The following is an 18,834-nucleotide window of genomic DNA, read 5'->3' as shown; positions in this document are numbered from 1 at the left end:
TTAAAGTTTAATGTGGGAAAATCGGAAGCGCTAAATTTAACGTTAATGGAAGGAAGGTCGACGTTCTTAAACAACATTTTGACTATAGTGTAGGTGAAAAAAGACCCATCTGAAGTATTTGTGGATAAACCTTACTGGGACTAGGACTCATTATATAAATATATCTATCACAACCTTTTTTCTAAGTGTAACGGGTATTCCACCCCACCCAATCTCATATGTAGTGTGGGTGAGTAGAACATGTGGTGTTACCGGTGTGGTGCGTATACCTGCAGGCTCACAGGAAGTCTGAGCCTCCGCTAATGAGAGCCTGGGGTGAATCCTCTGGAACGAATCTTCTTTCAGCGCCTCCACCTGTGTAGGATTCTATGGAAGTGTAGAATGACCCTACATAGGAACCCAATCAGAAACCACACACACAGTGATTATATAACTAAGGACTTTACTAACGAATAATAATGATAACCTGTGTCTCTCTCACGGTGAGACACTAACAGTGACGTCTCGCAGGACGATTCCCAAACACTAGGTGATCCCACCCAGTGTCCCAAGAACCCCACCCAATGTCCCGTACTCCTACAGAGATAGTCAATGGGTGACTGCGCAGTCACTAAGAACCTCTAGGCCTGTTGGTGCACATGTGATGGTATAATACCTGCCGAGCACTCCGGTGCTCGGGTCAGCAACAAACTTCTCAAAGGGTCAGACGTGTGATGAGTCCGTCTGATCCTCCAACCGAACTCCTTGCACGTGCGGACCACTAGGGCGGTCCCACTCTGGAATCGTCTCTGTGGACCCCAACGTGGGTCCAACCGCTTCCACAGGAACAGCAGCAGCCGCTGTGTCCCTATCTATATAAATGGTACTAACGTGACAGGAACCCTAACCTAGGGCCTGTCCCTGTAGTACAGCAACCTGTAGTGGCTTGGGGAACTCCTAGGGCCTGCAGGGGTAATGACCTGTCCCACTCCCCCAACTACCCAAGTCCCTTCGGTAAGTGATCTGGAATGGACTAGAGTACTCTTCCATGCAGTACTTGGGCGTCTACCTACTGTTGGCTAGCCTAGTGCAGATCCTCTCCAGAATTCCTGACCTCGTTAACAGGCTATCCCTTCAGGCATCCTACCCCTAGCGCTACCTCAAGGTGACTAGAACAGCTATAGCCCTTCTCCAGACCCACTACTCTCTGACTAGTCCCAGCGCCTACCGCAGCAAGCTGTAACTCACTGGAGGCTGCAGCCAACGTGCTGCGCAACAAGGTGCCTGCCTATCAGACCTCACAGCACTGCTCGCTGTGACCCTGACAACACAGCACTCTAACAACACTAAGGGCAGCGTCCCTATCTTGGGCCTCCCTCAGTACTTAACCCACTACACTAGCGGGGGGTTGGGGCCTACCTGGGGTGTGGGTACCTATGGGGTGCAGGAGCTGCTCTCACTCCCCGCACCCTTCTTCCCTCACAGCTCCCTAGCTCCAACTCTCTATCACCTTCTGAACAGTTACCCACCCAACTAGTGGGGAGTTGGGGTCTACCTGGAGTGTAGGTACCTATATGGGGCAGAAGCTGCACTCGCTCCCTATACCCTACTTCCCTAACAGCTCCCTGACTCCAACTCTCTAACTGCAGACTTCCTTCTCTCAGCTCCCACTAATGTAAGTGGCAGGGTCCCTAATCTGAGGGCTGCCCCTGGCAACACTCACCTTACTGGGGAGCTGAGCTATCTCTGACCAAGGGGGTGCTGGCCTAATACAGGGGAGTCCCTCTCTCCTGCACCCTACCTCCTTCCCTTGTCTGCCTCCTTGCTCTGCTTCTTCCTGACTGACGTGACTCATGCAAAGCCCGGGAAATGTATCTCTTTTCCTCCAGGGCAGTCCTACATCTCTATTGGCTCCTATCAAGCACCTGGTGCCTGCCTCGCTATGCCTCATGGGAATTGTAGTCCCGAGGCCCCTACAATAACATTGGGACCGCGTGCGTTCCTCCCCTCTGCCTACACTAACTCCTAATGGCCGCCTCAAGCTCTCCCTATGCTTCCCTACTCTCGCGCGACCTCCTAAGAGCTGCCTTAGCTCCCTACCCCTATCTGCGCATGCGCGACCTATCTGGGGCTCTCCTGCCCTCGCGCGATCACTGCGCATGCGCGACTTGAAGCGCAATGGCGGCGCTCTCCTCGCCGGCCGCCGGGACCTTAGAGACGCGACCGCGGCCTTAGCAACGGCCCGATCGCGTCCCCGGCAACCGGCCTGCTCGCGGAGACAGCGCACCGCTCCCTGCAACGGCCCCCACCCTTGGGATGGCCGTCGGGTCTGCCGCTGGCCTCCGGCAGTACCCGGCATCGCTTGTGCCCACGGAGGCTCCCGAGGGGGTCGCAGGGGGCAAAGGGTGACCTGGCTACACTCTCCCCCTGGTGAAACACCCAACGCCCTCGCTTGGGGAACGACATAACAGGGCACAATTTCACACACTGACAAATGGCATGGCATACCCCGTACACTTAATAGATCGGCTTTAACCTCACCAACACATGTCACATCACACCCCATAATTCCCGCGGCTAGCTGAGACCATTTGTGGGGTGCCCCTAACTGATCAGGTGGGGGTACCTCACTTTTGCGTCCGTGAGCCTCTCCCAGAAAATTCTCTTGAAGAGCACACTCTGGGGTGACAGTCACTGGTTCAGTACTACTTCCTCCCCCTGGTGGAAGGAATAGCACAGTGTCTTTCAACCCGGTCTTTACCTGGTCATCCACGCCTTGGAAACAGCAGGCCAGGCGGCCAAGACCTTTCCCACGGTCCACTACTTGGCGGATGTGCCGCTTCTCTTTCAGCAAATTCTCTGTTTCACCTGGCAGGGGGTAAAGGGTAGATACCTTACCACTGCGGTGATTCACGGTGTCCAACAGGTCCTCGGGGACGCTGTCAGTTCCCACCTTGGTAGTATCGGAACCTGTCCCCAACTCTTCTGGGACAGTCCACTCACTGACTCGAACTTCGGGAGCGTTGGATCCCAGTCCTGGGACCACTTGTGTCGGAGCACACGGGCTCGCACTCCGCTCAGAAGCCGCAACTCTGGCCTTCTTCACGGCCACCTCCATCGGAGCCTGTGGGGGGAAAGGGGGTTCCTTACCACTCGGCTGGCTTGCGATGGGTTTCTCTTCTTCTGGCACGATAGGCAGTGGGCACTGGTCCACTCGCACCACTGGACAGCTATCTTCTAATGAGGACACCTCCGCCAGGACGCGATGCAGAGGGGAGCCCTTCGCCCTGGTGACCAGACTTAAGGAGCCATCGTGCTCCGCGGTCACCTGGAGGCTCACCCCCGACACCCCTGGGGCAGTCGACTCACCCTTGTCGTCTGTAGGTACTGGTCCCAAGCCTAGGACCGATGGTACCTCTGCAGTAGGTCTGACTGACCATCGAAGGGCACACGGGCCCACAGCAGGGTCCGCAACATCGGAATACACCTCTTCAGAGATCAAACAGTCTAGCACGGCGTCAACGTATGGTTGCAGATTACAGTGTTTGCTCCCCCTGGTGGAATCTGTAGGAAGGGCACTGTCTACAAGTGAGTAGTTCTGGCTCTGCTCTGAGTCACTCACATCACTGGGGAGGGGCTCTGATTTTCGCGCCAATCCCGGACAGATTGTTGCAACATCTTGCTGTGCAGGTTGGCAGTCAGCAGCACGTGCGCTCTCCTGATTTGGCGGGAAACGCCATCCTGCTTGGTCTGCGTAGACTAGGGGGTACCCTTCTGAGGGGCCCCCGGGCATGAACAGTGCGGACGGTGCCTTTGCCAGGCATATATTCTCAATGTGGGTTACTACAAAAAGAATGGTCTTCCATGTGGACGTGGGATCTTGCTCCTCATCTAAGACACATGTCCATGGCCACTCAGGAATTTTACACATATACTCCCGAACCTTCATTTTGGGTATAGTTACGGGAATGCCTCCTACCGCCACTACCTGTCCAGGGTCTAGGTATTGCCTCAAAGCCCAGGCCAGGACCTCGTCTCCGGACTTCACAAACATGGCGACAAAAATAGGGACGGGACAATTTGGAAAAAATGGACAGGGCACCCCAGGTGTCTCTCAGCAGCGCCTCCAAATGTAACGGGTATTCCACCCCACCCAATCTCATATGTAGTGTGGGTGAGTAGAACATGTGGTGTTACCGGTGTGGTGCGTATACCTGCAGGCTCACAGGAAGTCTGAGCCTCCGCTAATGAGAGCCTGGGGTGAATCCTCTGGAACGAATCTTCTTTCAGCGCCTCCACCTGTGTAGGATTCTATGGAAGTGTAGAATGACCCTACATAGGAACCCAATCAGAAACCACACACACAGTGATTATATAACTAAGGACTTTACTAACGAATAATAATGATAACCTGTGTCTCTCTCACGGTGAGACACTAACAGTGACGTCTCGCAGGACGATTCCCAAACACTAGGTGATCCCACCCAGTGTCCCAAGAACCCCACCCAATGTCCCGTACTCCTACAGAGATAGTCAATGGGTGACTGCGCAGTCACTAAGAACCTCTAGGCCTGTTGGTGCACATGTGATGGTATAATACCTGCCGAGCACTCCGGTGCTCGGGTCAGCAACAAACTTCTCAAAGGGTCAGACGTGTGATGAGTCCGTCTGATCCTCCAACCGAACTCCTTGCACGTGCGGACCACTAGGGCGGTCCCACTCTGGAATCGTCTCTGTGGACCCCAACGTGGGTCCAACCGCTTCCACAGGAACAGCAGCAGCCGCTGTGTCCCTATCTATATAAATGGTACTAACGTGACAGGAACCCTAACCTAGGGCCTGTCCCTGTAGTACAGCAACCTGTAGTGGCTTGGGGAACTCCTAGGGCCTGCAGGGGTAATGACCTGTCCCACTCCCCCAACTACCCAAGTCCCTTCGGTAAGTGATCTGGAATGGACTAGAGTACTCTTCCATGCAGTACTTGGGCGTCTACCTACTGTTGGCTAGCCTAGTGCAGATCCTCTCCAGAATTCCTGACCTCGTTAACAGGCTATCCCTTCAGGCATCCTACCCCTAGCGCTACCTCAAGGTGACTAGAACAGCTATAGCCCTTCTCCAGACCCACTACTCTCTGACTAGTCCCAGCGCCTACCGCAGCAAGCTGTAACTCACTGGAGGCTGCAGCCAACGTGCTGCGCAACAAGGTGCCTGCCTATCAGACCTCACAGCACTGCTCGCTGTGACCCTGACAACACAGCACTCTAACAACACTAAGGGCAGCGTCCCTATCTTGGGCCTCCCTCAGTACTTAACCCACTACACTAGCGGGGGGTTGGGGCCTACCTGGGGTGTGGGTACCTATGGGGTGCAGGAGCTGCTCTCACTCCCCGCACCCTTCTTCCCTCACAGCTCCCTAGCTCCAACTCTCTATCACCTTCTGAACAGTTACCCACCCAACTAGTGGGGAGTTGGGGTCTACCTGGAGTGTAGGTACCTATATGGGGCAGAAGCTGCACTCGCTCCCTATACCCTACTTCCCTAACAGCTCCCTGACTCCAACTCTCTAACTGCAGACTTCCTTCTCTCAGCTCCCACTAATGTAAGTGGCAGGGTCCCTAATCTGAGGGCTGCCCCTGGCAACACTCACCTTACTGGGGAGCTGAGCTATCTCTGACCAAGGGGGTGCTGGCCTAATACAGGGGAGTCCCTCTCTCCTGCACCCTACCTCCTTCCCTTGTCTGCCTCCTTGCTCTGCTTCTTCCTGACTGACGTGACTCATGCAAAGCCCGGGAAATGTATCTCTTTTCCTCCAGGGCAGTCCTACATCTCTATTGGCTCCTATCAAGCACCTGGTGCCTGCCTCGCTATGCCTCATGGGAATTGTAGTCCCGAGGCCCCTACAATAACATTGGGACCGCGTGCGTTCCTCCCCTCTGCCTACACTAACTCCTAATGGCCGCCTCAAGCTCTCCCTATGCTTCCCTACTCTCGCGCGACCTCCTAAGAGCTGCCTTAGCTCCCTACCCCTATCTGCGCATGCGCGACCTATCTGGGGCTCTCCTGCCCTCGCGCGATCACTGCGCATGCGCGACTTGAAGCGCAATGGCGGCGCTCTCCTCGCCGGCCGCCGGGACCTTAGAGACGCGACCGCGGCCTTAGCAACGGCCCGATCGCGTCCCCGGCAACCGGCCTGCTCGCGGAGACAGCGCACCGCTCCCTGCAACGGCCCCCACCCTTGGGATGGCCGTCGGGTCTGCCGCTGGCCTCCGGCAGTACCCGGCATCGCTTGTGCCCACGGAGGCTCCCGAGGGGGTCGCAGGGGGCAAAGGGTGACCTGGCTACATAAGATTAGAAAAAATCTACATCTTTAGAATTCTCACCATATTTCCTGGATAGGATGTATAACCGCGGTTAAGATGAATATTCTCCCCAGACTTGTATATAATTTCCAACTATAGGCTAAAGCAGTAAAATTCAGGGCATTATTGAAAACCAATCTCTCTGATTGGTTAAAATTCCGGCATTATCCCCAGTAATGCCCTGAATTTCAGCACCTTGCAAAATGCAGTTTTCAATCTGTTTATTTCCAGCCAATCAGCTTTCAGAACAGCTTTCAGAACAGGGCAGGGGATTGGTTTGACTACTCCCCCTCCCGAGCTGACTGAGATTTTTCTGAGCAGATTCAGTTGAATTGGGGGAGAGAGAGACTGCAAAGATGTAAGTGTGTTGTGTATAGAGGTGCAGTGTTGTGTGTGTGTGTGTGTGTGTGTGGGGGGGGGGGGTGATGGTGTAGATGTGCTGTGTTGTGTGTAGAGCTTGGGGGGAGAGTGCAAAGTTTAGTAAGTGGCTGCAATTTTGATTGTGGCTGCTGTGTGTGTGTGTGTGTTGTGCTGTTGTATGTGTAGCAGCGGCAGTGTGTGGATATAGATATCTGCAGTGTAAGAGTATATAGAGGTGGTTTCATGTATTTACCATTTATTTGAATAAAAAAAATCTATTTACACAAAAGTGTCTATTATTTATGAAATAAGCCTACATTTAGCCTTCGCCTCAGGCCTTCAACTCTTCCAACAAGGGCATTATTGGCCAGTAATGCCCTGTTCTTCAGGATTATTACTTAAATATTACCAATATCTGTCCAACATATAATTATAAAAGAAATCCAAATCCATATTATGCAATTTATTTGGAAACATAAACAACCGAGAATATCTAGGTCAATAATATTGGAGTCTAAAGAAGGAGGGTGTCTAAATATTCTAAAATATTATATACAGCAGCTTCTCATTTGAAACAAGTGGTTTATTGGCATTCCCCGGGAGGGACCTATGCTTGGGTGGATCTGGAATGCTCATTTAAATACCCGGTTGGCCTATCTACTCTGCTGTGGTCGAGCTCTTGGATTAGGCTTGGGAGACAGCATGAGCCGGCGGTAATCGGGTTTAGTTTGAAAATCTGGCAGTTAGCAAAAAAGAGATACAAAGTTATGTCAACTCCATCTAGACTTACGCCCCTGTTCGGTAATCCAGTATTTTTGCCGGGGTTTCAGGGTCGGGACTTTGAAATCTGGAGACAGAGTGGAATTCTAGAGATGGGAGATTTATTGATATAGTGAATGGGAGTTTCTGTGCGCTAGTGTCTGACCAGAACGGACACCGTTTAGAGCAGGGGTGCGCAAAGTTTTGAACCTACACCCCCCTGCCTGCAACCTCCTGGCTTACGCCCCCCTCCTCCTCAGCTCCAGTGTCAAATGATGTTTTGGGGTCATGTGATGTCACATTGCCATGGCAATGCAACATCACGTGACCCGCGGAGTTATTTGACGCCGGTTACCATGCCAACGTGTCGCCAAAGACCAGGTAGGAGAAGCTGCAGAGGGCCTGCGCGGTCCCTCCAGCATTTAATTTAAATGCTTTGGGGGAGAGCGCGGGACCTCTGTAGCCGCCGAACCCTTTACCCCCGTAAATTCTCCCACCCCCCACTTTGTGCACCCCTGCTTTAGAGCATAACACACTTATAGAGGTTTTGTTTTTAAATCATGTTTAAGTAAACAAGGCACTTACAAATGAAACATACAGAGTGTAAGAATACAGGTCCACATACCGAGTGTAAAAATATTCAGCCCATTTAGGATTATCGTAGGGCATTTATCTGTAAGTAGAATAATGTAGTCGTATTACAATAGAAGGCAAAATCCTCTGCTTCAGTACTAAATTACACGTTGCATTGCAGCACTTCAGTCAAGATAAGCATAAACTGTAATCCAGAATATGTCAATTGTACTAGAGGCACAATTAACCATAGCCAGAAATCTCTAACTTTAAAGAAAATCTAACCCTTGTCCTGCTGGGCTATACAGTGTGGACAGATTAAATAGACTATAGGATCTGTTTTCAGATAAGTTTATTTGTAAGCTAACTTTGTCCTACTTGAATGCTTCTCCATCAAGTGCATTTGTATATTAACAGTGGGAATTGCAATATTACAGATTGCCTTTTAGTTTAGACAGTGAAAGTATTGCCTAATTATTACATTTTCTTTTCTTACTCAGCTGTAAGCACAAGCTTTATTTGGAAAAGCTGCCAAACACCAGCATAATTATACCATTTCATAATGAAGGATGGACATCACTCCTGCGAACTATGCACAGCGTGATTAACAGAACACCAGATAGTCTAATAGAGGAAATTATCTTAGTGGATGACTTCAGTGACAGAGGTAAGGTCTTGCATGATCAAACATTTTTGCTTTTGGAAAATGAACCCAACGTTTGTCTGATATAATACGGATATGAATATTGTTGTTTTGATATCTCTTGTGTTTTCCAAGAAAATGGGAGGTATATTGGGGAAACTGCTGATAAACGGCAAAAAATAAAACAGTAAGGTGCCTTGTATGCATTGAACATATTGTTTTCTAACTTCTGAGAAGTACAGCCATACAGTGCAGTATATAATGGGGGAAAAACTGATAACAGTTACTTTTAGAATGTGCAGCAGATGGACAATGAAAGTTTGATATGAGACATGGATTGATTGATTCATAAATAGAATTGGAGAGTAAGGAATGGATGGGGGGAAAACGAGTATATGCAAAATATGAGAAACGGATGAAAAAGATCAAATTAGGTTATGCTCTATGTTACGTCATTGCGAGTTTCCATGAGATACTGTAGTGCGCGATCGGCACTAACACACTTTAGAGCATACCAACCCAAAGATAGATGTATTTTAAATAGAGTGAAAGGAGAATATTCATTAAACTACAATAGTGCTGATTGGGGCACTATCACACAAAAACTGGCACAGACAAATGGGAGATTCAAAGTGCCCTGATCTGCACTACCAAAGTTTAATAATTAACCCCCAAAGTAGGACAGCGTATTCAGAGAGAGAAAAGAATGACAGGCAGATAGGGCATACTTGCAGAATTACACATTTGGCATTTAACATGTCGGGTTGTATGAGAGGAATACTTGAAATACACTGTAGAGGCATAAATTGTGAAACAGAAAGATGATATTATAAAATTGCAATTTTCCTTTTAAATTTAGAAACCTATTAACTTTGTTCAATGTTACTGACTTGTCAGGTTTGTCCTCAAAGTGCTTTATTACACAAAGTAGTTTAGTTTAATTGGACAGCAGTGTGGAAGAATGACAAGTTTGTAATACGATCATATATTTGTCTTTTGGTTTGGAAGCGAGCAGTTTTCTTTCCCGGTCCAAGGGTTAATTGAAATGCCCTGTTATTTCAGTTCAATAAAACCTACACATATCTTGTTGATCTTTCAAGGACCTACAGTAGAAACTACTGACCAAATGGCTTACAGTGGTTGTTTCTAGTCACCTTCACTGAATTGCAAAGATTTTGCTCCAACCCAAGTACCATTACTGAGGAGTAATGTATAGTTTTTGCATCAAATTGTAAAAAAAAAAGTAATGTTTTTATAAGAAGCACTTTCCTAGATAGGATTATCCCAACATACATTGGAGAGAAGTGTATGCAAAACTGCAGCTTCACAAAACCAAACATGCCTTAATAAAAGTCTATTTGAAGTGCATTGCTATAAACCACATCTGTCTCACAAGTGTCTTGCACCTGTGCGACCATTTGTAGCTAAACATGCTATTGGAAGAAGCTTCAATAAAATCCTCATACATTGACTGATGCAACTTTTTAAAAAGGATTAGCAAGTCATCGTTACTCTTAAGGAATAATTACAAATTGCCAGAAGTGGATGTTCAATGGGATTTGCTGGCTGAAAACGGCTCGAATTAAGGACGATGTTACATAATGTCATCTTGAGTGTCGTTCATTATGCTACAAATATGATAAAGTACCTTCTCCAAAGACCTCAACCATTAGCCATTTGCTCTGATGTGGGAAAGCAATAAAACGCAGAATAAAAATTAAAAACTATCAAAAAACTGCCAACTTTCTACAGATTCCAAATTCAGTATTTGTTTTTAATGACAAAAGTATGTTTTAATGTACTTACCGTTTGCATGGTTACCCAGTGTTTATAAATGTGTTATTACTCATCCAAACATTTCTCCTGTGATAAAGTAACTATTATAATACGGGAGATAAAACTAGTCTTGTTTAATTCCTATTTCCTACACCACAGATGTCCCTGAGTTATGTGTTGTGTTTAATTATTGGAACATTATGCACCATACCCTTCTCTATTTGCAGAGTGTTCTTTTAAGAAAGTCACCACTGGGATATGTTCTTTCTCCAGGTGAACTACTTCTGTGTACTTTATACAAAGCATGCAGTGTTTCCTAAAGTAATATTCAACAACATGAGAATTGTCTTGGACAGATATTTATCTGAGTAGATTTGTGACTTCAAGAGATTATGGCAGAAAATTCTTGGAAGATTGAAAGAAGTTATGTTTATGGTACATCATAGTGCCTGAGTAAATCTGAGCTAGATTTTCTTTTGACATTCTTTCTAACAAAAAGAACAATGTGCCAAGCATGCAGAATCTTATCTTAGAAACTGTAATCAACTCTTGATGTACGCTTCAATAAACTAACCATACTGTATCTACTGTACATAGTTCACAGTAAGGAGCCATAGATAATACACATTTAACCTGTGACAGGTGTAAGAAAAGTTGGCAAAGTTGCATTATTTCTGCTATACTTTAAATGTGTGTATGAAGTATGTATCATACAGTAAGTATATTTAATTTTTACTTAACATGAGGGAAACAAAGGTCCAAATGAAGGCAATGGAGCAGCACACCTTCATTAGGCCTTTTTCCCCTCATGTTCATACTTACCGGCGGCCTGCATGCTGGATGTCTCCTGTCATATCTTATGGAAGGCAGGTACCAGATACCGAGCAGTAGCTAAGCAGCGAGTACCTACTTCATCAACAATAGGGCAATTTAGCCCCTCCATTATCAAATACATTTTTTTTTAAAGATGTTTTTTCACTGAACATAGTCTCCAGCACTAATCAACAGAGGTTTATATTGGAGGGAAGAATAGCCACTGGGTTCACAATGGGTGTTAATACCCCTCTTATTCCATACCTGGCGAGGTGCGATATGGGAGATATGAACAAAAGAAGATTTTATACCACACAAACGAGGATCAAAAGGTGCTACTGAACCTAATATCTTTACAATGTATGCTGTGTAACATAAAAAGGGGACATTTATATATGAGGTACAAGAGGGGACAAAAGGGGACATTACAATACTACTATGCTTCTTTCAAACAAATATTTGTGATTATTTATGGATAGATCAATTGCTCCGCCTTGAACACCAGATTTTGCTTTATTGCTTGTACTGAATTTTTACTCGACAAAAAGAATATGACTTTCCAATGATTGTGAAATACTGTCAGATTTGATTTTATACAGTAAATGTACAAATATGAGCAGGAACTGTAGGTAACGAGAAACATAGTAAAGACCCATTACTCCAAACATCTACATATTTATCACATTGTGTATCAGTGAGACTAAATTAGGTTTTAACTTTTTTTCTCGTCAAAATACATGTACATTTGGACAAATGCAAAGGTTTTTTTTATGGAGTAATTCCTCTTCAGTTTTAATCCTAATATTCTGATCCTCATAATATTTGACTTGTACATTTGATTGGACTGTCTAAAATTTGGAAGAAATCTGTTATGTAGTTTGAGGATAAAATGTAACAGTTGGAACTTTATTTGGATATCCAGAACGAAATGGCAGGACATCTGTTACAATATTTAAAATAATTATAATATATGCTACTATGTAATCCTTTCTGTCTTTTCCATTTTTTTTAAAACTTAAATCCTATAATTCATTAGTTTATACAAAATTGTTTATACCTACTGTATGTAACATTTTACAGATATACTACTACATGTGAATCCTTTGAGATAATTACTGTATGTGTAACATGTTTAACATATATTTAGCTTGATGTGAATTATTAAATCCTAAATCACTTAAAACAAAATGTGAGGGCCATCAAAACGAAAATCAAAGTAAAATTGAGGATTGCCATATAAATATTATAATACTAATGCATCCTTGCTATTGTCTTGTGAACTACTCATATCCTGACTTGCTGCACCTTTTGTTTTTTTGTATGGTCATTGAGCAGTTTCATGAGGCACATAGGGATGGATCCTCAGAAGGTCGCTAAATAAAGACCAATAACATTACCTTACCTAACTTGTTATTAGACGTTATTTTGCCTTAAATTAACAAAGATCCTCAAAGCTAATCATATGTATAAATTAGATCCGTTAGCAAAACCACCATCGTTACATTACCTGTAGGAACAGGGAGGATCGTAATGCTGAGACTCGTTTTCCAATACACTGCACATGAGCATTAGTCAAACTTTAAGGTGTGCTAATAAGGCAGCGCTATTAATTACAATTTTCATGTGTGTTACCAAAAGCTAATGCATATATTGTTATAATATTGAGAAATGTATCATTTTTACACTTATTAATTTTCTCACTTAATTATATGATATATCATTTAATAATGACTGTACTGTATAAAGTATTGATGTACAATAATGTATATCCATAACTCAACAATATTAATTCATATTTCATTTATATTAATGAACAATTTACATTTGTACATTAATAAAAATAAAATATGAATTAATATTATTGAGGTATGTATGGATATACATTATTGTACATCCATACTTTATACAGTTATTATTACATTTTGTACCATATTAGTTCACACAAACATATCACTTTAATCACTAAAAAACATAACATAGTTTTTTTTTTGTGTTTTAGACATTTATATGATCTATATATATTTATATATATTATATATATATATATATATATATATATATATATATATATATATATATATATATATATATATATATATATATATATATATATATATATAATGGATTTGCATATGAGTAAGCCTAAGGTCCATTAAAATGTAAGGATCCATTTTTAAGCAGAATGCAGGACAACATTGTGCTAAGCACCTTTGGGGATATGCGTTATGGATAGGAATAGGTTAAATTAACATTAACAGAACATTAAAAAAATAGTGACCTTCTGAGGATTTACCCCCTTGTTTGTAGAATATAATGATACAGGCGATATTACTCAATTAAAGTGGGTTCATGGACAAAATAAGGTGATACATATATAATGCATTAAGGAGATAATGCTGTGTTAAATCTTGTGATAAATCTTGCTTTAGCATTAATGCAACACATTGCGTTAACAGGTTCAATAACATCTGCTACATCTGCATTTGTACTAAATGTCAAAGCCTTGTTCTCTTTTTCATGTATATAATATATATTCCTTCATGTTCTGTAGCGTGGTCCAGCAAATCATGAAATCCAAACCTATCTTATACAAACTAATAGATAATGGAACATCTCTTTTAAACAATGTCTTGTTGCCAGTTAATGTAATTTTAAAATCGTGTTTTCTCTTAATACAGACTTTCTTGGCAAGTTTAATCACAGATTCTGTAGTTACATTATTTATTTACCATGTCAGATAACTTTTTGTGCAGGGATAAGGTTAAATAAGGTTGGACTAGTCAGTTCTTCAGAACTGAACATGATGCATGCACGGTATGTGCTACTTTACCAGCTAATATTTTCAAGGGGACAATGAGGTGCATGTGGCTTAGTGCATAAAGTCCTTAGTCTCATGTACCAAAAATAGGTCATGAAGCCATTATTGTGACCATTGTCCTGAAGCGAAATATGGTACAGTAAATAGTAGACCTTCATAAATAAAATATTGATGCCAACATTGCCCTTGAAAGTTGTTGTATAATTCAAATGAACTCTAGGCATCTGTGAATGAAAAATTCTGAAGTATTTCTGGTGAATGCTAAAACGGATTCAGAAACCCTGCAAAGCTATGCAGGTTTTATATATTGAACATAAAGAATTACTGCTGATTAGACCCAATAATAAATTACGAATTGCAGTCAAAGGACTAATGTAAATAGAATGGCTCCAAGCAATCCACTTTTTAATGTCTGATGTTTGAGCAGTCTGAATAAGACTACTTTTCATGTTTAGCACATTAGAGCTAATATAAAAAAATTCAATGGAATTAAACATCACATTTTAAGCAGGTTTTAATAGAGTGGCATTTTTCTTTCTCCAGTTATTTCAGCAATTAACAAAAGAGCTTAAACATGCTGCATTTTTTTATATTGCTATAAACTTGACTGCAACCCTCTATTTTTTTCTTCAAGGTCAAAAAGAATGAGCCTGCGGTTTGCAGGAACACACATTTTGGGAAGAAATAAAAAGGAAATATAAATGGAAAACTCAGTTTAAACCAGTATACATAAAAAAATGCCTCACATTTTCTTTTTGAAGCCATTCTGCAAAAACTAAAACATGTTAGTGTGTAAAGGATTATAAAAAATACTAATTTAAAACTTTAGTACTTGATAAACTTATGGGAAACTGGCAGATCCGCAAAAGGGTACAAAGCTTTAGCACATCTTTACTCCCAAGTAAAAGTCTGCTAAAGCTTAGAACCTTTTTGTGGATCAGGGGCAAAGTAAGTTAGAAGGGAATAATATGATGTAAAGGGTTACATGAGAGCAAAGATAGAGACGATGAAAACATTTGTTGGGAGATGGAGAGACATACTGTAGGAAGACAGTAGAATGGAAACAAGGTGAAGGCAAGAATAGTAGGGCAACACATACGGTAGTTATAAATATTTAAGATGGTGTATAAAAAATCCAGTCTCCTTGCACCATTATTTTCTGAGTAAAAACATAATATTTTTAATTCTAATATTCTTTCTTCTTGTGCGGATTTAAACCCCCTGTTCTGCATTTAAAAATGAATGTCCATTGCAGTGTCCTTGTTATTTTTTCTTGTATTTTTGTGTCCATGCAAAGATTCATCTTGTATTCATTATTTTGATTAGTTTGCCCAAGATAACATCACTGTTGCATCTCTTGCCCTGAATAATGTATGCAACATTCCAGTATTCACATAGATATAATTCTTTGATACCGTATAATTCTACAATATCAAATGTTATATTCACGTGGCTGACTGTTGAATTTTCACTCACTATAGGTTTGTAGATATTGCAGTGCTCCGTCTTCTTCTTTTTTAGCTAGTTAGAGTTTACGTTTTTGTTTACGTTTTGGTGGTTGCTGGAATTAAACAATGGAGTAATGGGGGAGAGTCATTTTACTGTTTAATTTTCTGTTGAGATTGGACGCAGATCTCATGGTTTTCCTCTGGTACGGGTCACCAGCAATTGGGACATTTGAATGATTTTCTCTTTTTCTTTTACAGTGTTTGTTCTGCAGTATTCTCAGTAAGGATGTAATTTCTTCAAAGGCTGCTTTTAGCATGTAACTCTTTTGTTTGTGAGTCTATTTATTGTCTTCTGTAGCTGTGCATATTGTAAATAAATCATCAATATACTGGGGTGTAGGGGCTAGTGGTGATGACAAATAAATGCCAGGTCTGTCATTGAACAGTCATTGAAAGATGATGAGTTTAGTGCCATCTTGGAACTCATTGCCATGTCTTTTACCTGCATGTAGATTTAATACTGTAATTAAAACTAAATATATTTTATACTCCTGTGTATTTGTGGACCATGTCGGATGTTAATTCATTTTTAACATGTAAACTCCTATTAATATCCTCATTGAATGAGTCCATAACTGATCTAATGAAGTTGCTAGGCAATTAAAAGCATTGGCATAATCAGCATGCATTATGCAGTTGATGTATGAAACGCTCCTACATCATATGCGGTGAAGGCGAGGCTCCAAGAGAGACCGGAGGAGCACTTACAGTATGGACCGCAATCAAAGATGATCACAAATATAGATAAACAGATAAAATGTTGTTCAATGCATTTGGCACATTTTTGCCATTAGACATGCAATTTTATGTTTTTATGTTCTATACAGTACGTGTATGTTTTGCACCACGACTATGAATATCTTTCAATTAAAAAAAAACAATCACACTATTGGAGCACACGCTTCTTCTTTTTGTTTTTATATTGTTACTGGTTTGGGAAAGACCTCTCAGTAGGTTTTATTTATTGGGTGGTTTAATATTTTAGCTTTCCATAGTGCATGTGGTCTATAAACTGCCTGTTACCACACTTTTTGTATTTGTTTACTGTAAGTCCATAATTACCTAATTGTATGTTTCTACTATTTTTATGGTTAGGTTAATATTGTTTTTCAGATATATTTTCTCTTCTAATGCAGAAATAAGTCCAAGTGTTGAAATGGGTATACCATACATTTCATTGCTGCTTTGATCTACCAGATTCTGTTTGGAGGTATATAAGTAAATGGGTCTGTTACATGGACAACATAACAAAACATGGGTGATCTGAATAGGCTTGTTTATTCTGTCACAAAAACATGAAACACAAAATAACAGAGATTTAACTTCAGTATTGATAAACCAACGGAAAAATAAGTCCTGAGCAGGCCTTTGTCCTTTTCGCAGAAAGGGCGGTTCAAGTCCTGGATAGAAACACAGAGCAAAGATAAGTGTCCCAATGCAACAGACCTTGTGGCAAGCTGCTCTCCCTCCAGCATGTCAGAATGTGCTTCTATGATTCAAACAGGAACCCTGAACAAGTGGGAGCGCTGGGTTCTTAAAAGACCCAGGGCCGCCAACAGAAATCTTGGGACCCAGGACAAACATTTTAAGCAGGCCCCCACCCCGCCACTTGTGGCGGTAATGCGAGCCAGCACTGCAAGTTGGTCTTGACCTCTGGCCAGGCCTGGCTGCCAGTGATCTCGCGGCCAGACCCTCACTCTTCCCTCAGCAGCAGCCTGCATACCTCTATCCCTCTGTCCCACGCTGAGCTTCCAACAGCCCTCCTCTCATGCCATTGCACACCGGAAACAAAGAGCACTGATGATAGAGTGCTTCTGGTGCGCTGACGTCAGAGAGGCCCGTCGGCATGGGACACTGGGATAGTCATGCAGGCTGCTGCTAATGGAGAGGCGGGGCCCAGCCGCGAGAGGCCTGGCAGACAGTCCTGGCCAGAGGTTGGGCCCAACTTACAGTGCCGGCCAGGCCCCCACAACTCACTGGGCCCGGGACGCCAACCCCGGCAGATCCACCATATTGGCGGCCCTGAAAGGACCAGCTGGGATCTGGTTAATTAACCCAGCCTTATCTCAAGCTGGGATTAACTAGGTCACTGCTTGACTCCAGATTTATACATTGGTCTCCTAGGCATACTGTTGGGATAGTGAATTCCCCCTGTCACAGGGTCCTCTCCTAAATAGAACTCAGTTCCCCAAAAAACATATTTCAGTGTCTGGACTAAAAACACTACTTAGTCAAATATGCTTGAATTTTATTTTAAGCCAATTAAGGAATAATAACCTTTAGTATAAAGAAATCTTTATTTTTATGCTCTTTAAATTCTATGCTGTGAGAGATACACTGCACTAAAAAACATGCGAGAAATAAAGAGACTAATTACGACTGGCATGGTAAACTAGTTCAAAAGAGGTTTTTATTATCTTTTTAGTCAATAGCTTTGTTTGTTTCAGTTCAAAAACAATACATGCAGTAGCTCAATTAAAATGTAACCTTGGTAGAACAGGTGACAATAGCTTCTAGATCTTTTGTTATTTAGAATTATCAGGCCAGAAAGCTACCAACAGAACATTTTTATTCTATTAATCACTGACTTATAATGCCAACCTTAAGTCATTTCTGCCATTACTGCAGTATGAAAGACTATATATGCATTGTTGAGTCCGTCAACAGCTAATAACAGTTTGTTTTGAAGACCCATGAAATTATCATTCATTAAGCAATTTGGTCAATGTTTAGCAAAAACTCCTGCAAGCAATTTTTTCTCTTCTATAGTGTAATGGTAATTTTGTGAAAGGCAAAATCTGCATTTTTTTTCCTTTAAATGTTTCACAAAAAATGACAAACCACACATTTTTTTGCCAAGAATTTAGTGGATTTGCAAGTAACATGGCCTTGTATAGCTACCCTTTTCACAACAACTATGCAAAAAGTTGCAAAATTCAGGTGAAATTGTCAATTTGTTTGTGAACTTTGCTAAATGTTAAGCCCTGTGAACTACAGTATATAAAAATTTCACAAAATATGCCAAATTGAGAGAAATGTGCAAAAAAATGGCAAAGCAAAAGACAGTATTGTATTGTATTGTATTGTGTGTCTTTATTTATATAGCACCATAAATGTACATAGCGCTTCACAGTATTAATACATATCATATAAATAACAAATAATATAAATAACAGGTCATGGGAATAAGTGTTTCAGACATAAAAGTAACATTACGGAAGAAGAGTCCCTGCTCCGAGTATCTAT

General features: G+C 42.6%; 1 protein-coding gene across 2 annotated transcripts in view; it reads left to right on the top strand.

The window, feature by feature from the left end:
• The window catches only part of GALNTL6 (polypeptide N-acetylgalactosaminyltransferase like 6), a 1,501,141-nt gene that overhangs the window by 653,899 nt on the left and 828,408 nt on the right, over positions 1 to 18,834 (top strand). For both annotated transcript variants that reach the window (XM_075611422.1, XM_075611431.1), the window contains exon 5: positions 8,531 to 8,697. In XM_075611422.1, coding sequence (XP_075467537.1) covers positions 8,531 to 8,697 — 167 coding nt within the window. The remainder of the gene's footprint in view (positions 1 to 8,530; positions 8,698 to 18,834) is intronic.

Source organism: Ascaphus truei, chromosome 1 (assembly GCF_040206685.1).
Source record: "Ascaphus truei isolate aAscTru1 chromosome 1, aAscTru1.hap1, whole genome shotgun sequence".
NCBI classification, from domain to species: domain Eukaryota; kingdom Metazoa; phylum Chordata; class Amphibia; order Anura; family Ascaphidae; genus Ascaphus; species Ascaphus truei.
Note: the sequence above shows the minus strand (reverse complement) of the source record. Positions and strands in the feature narration are given on the sequence as shown.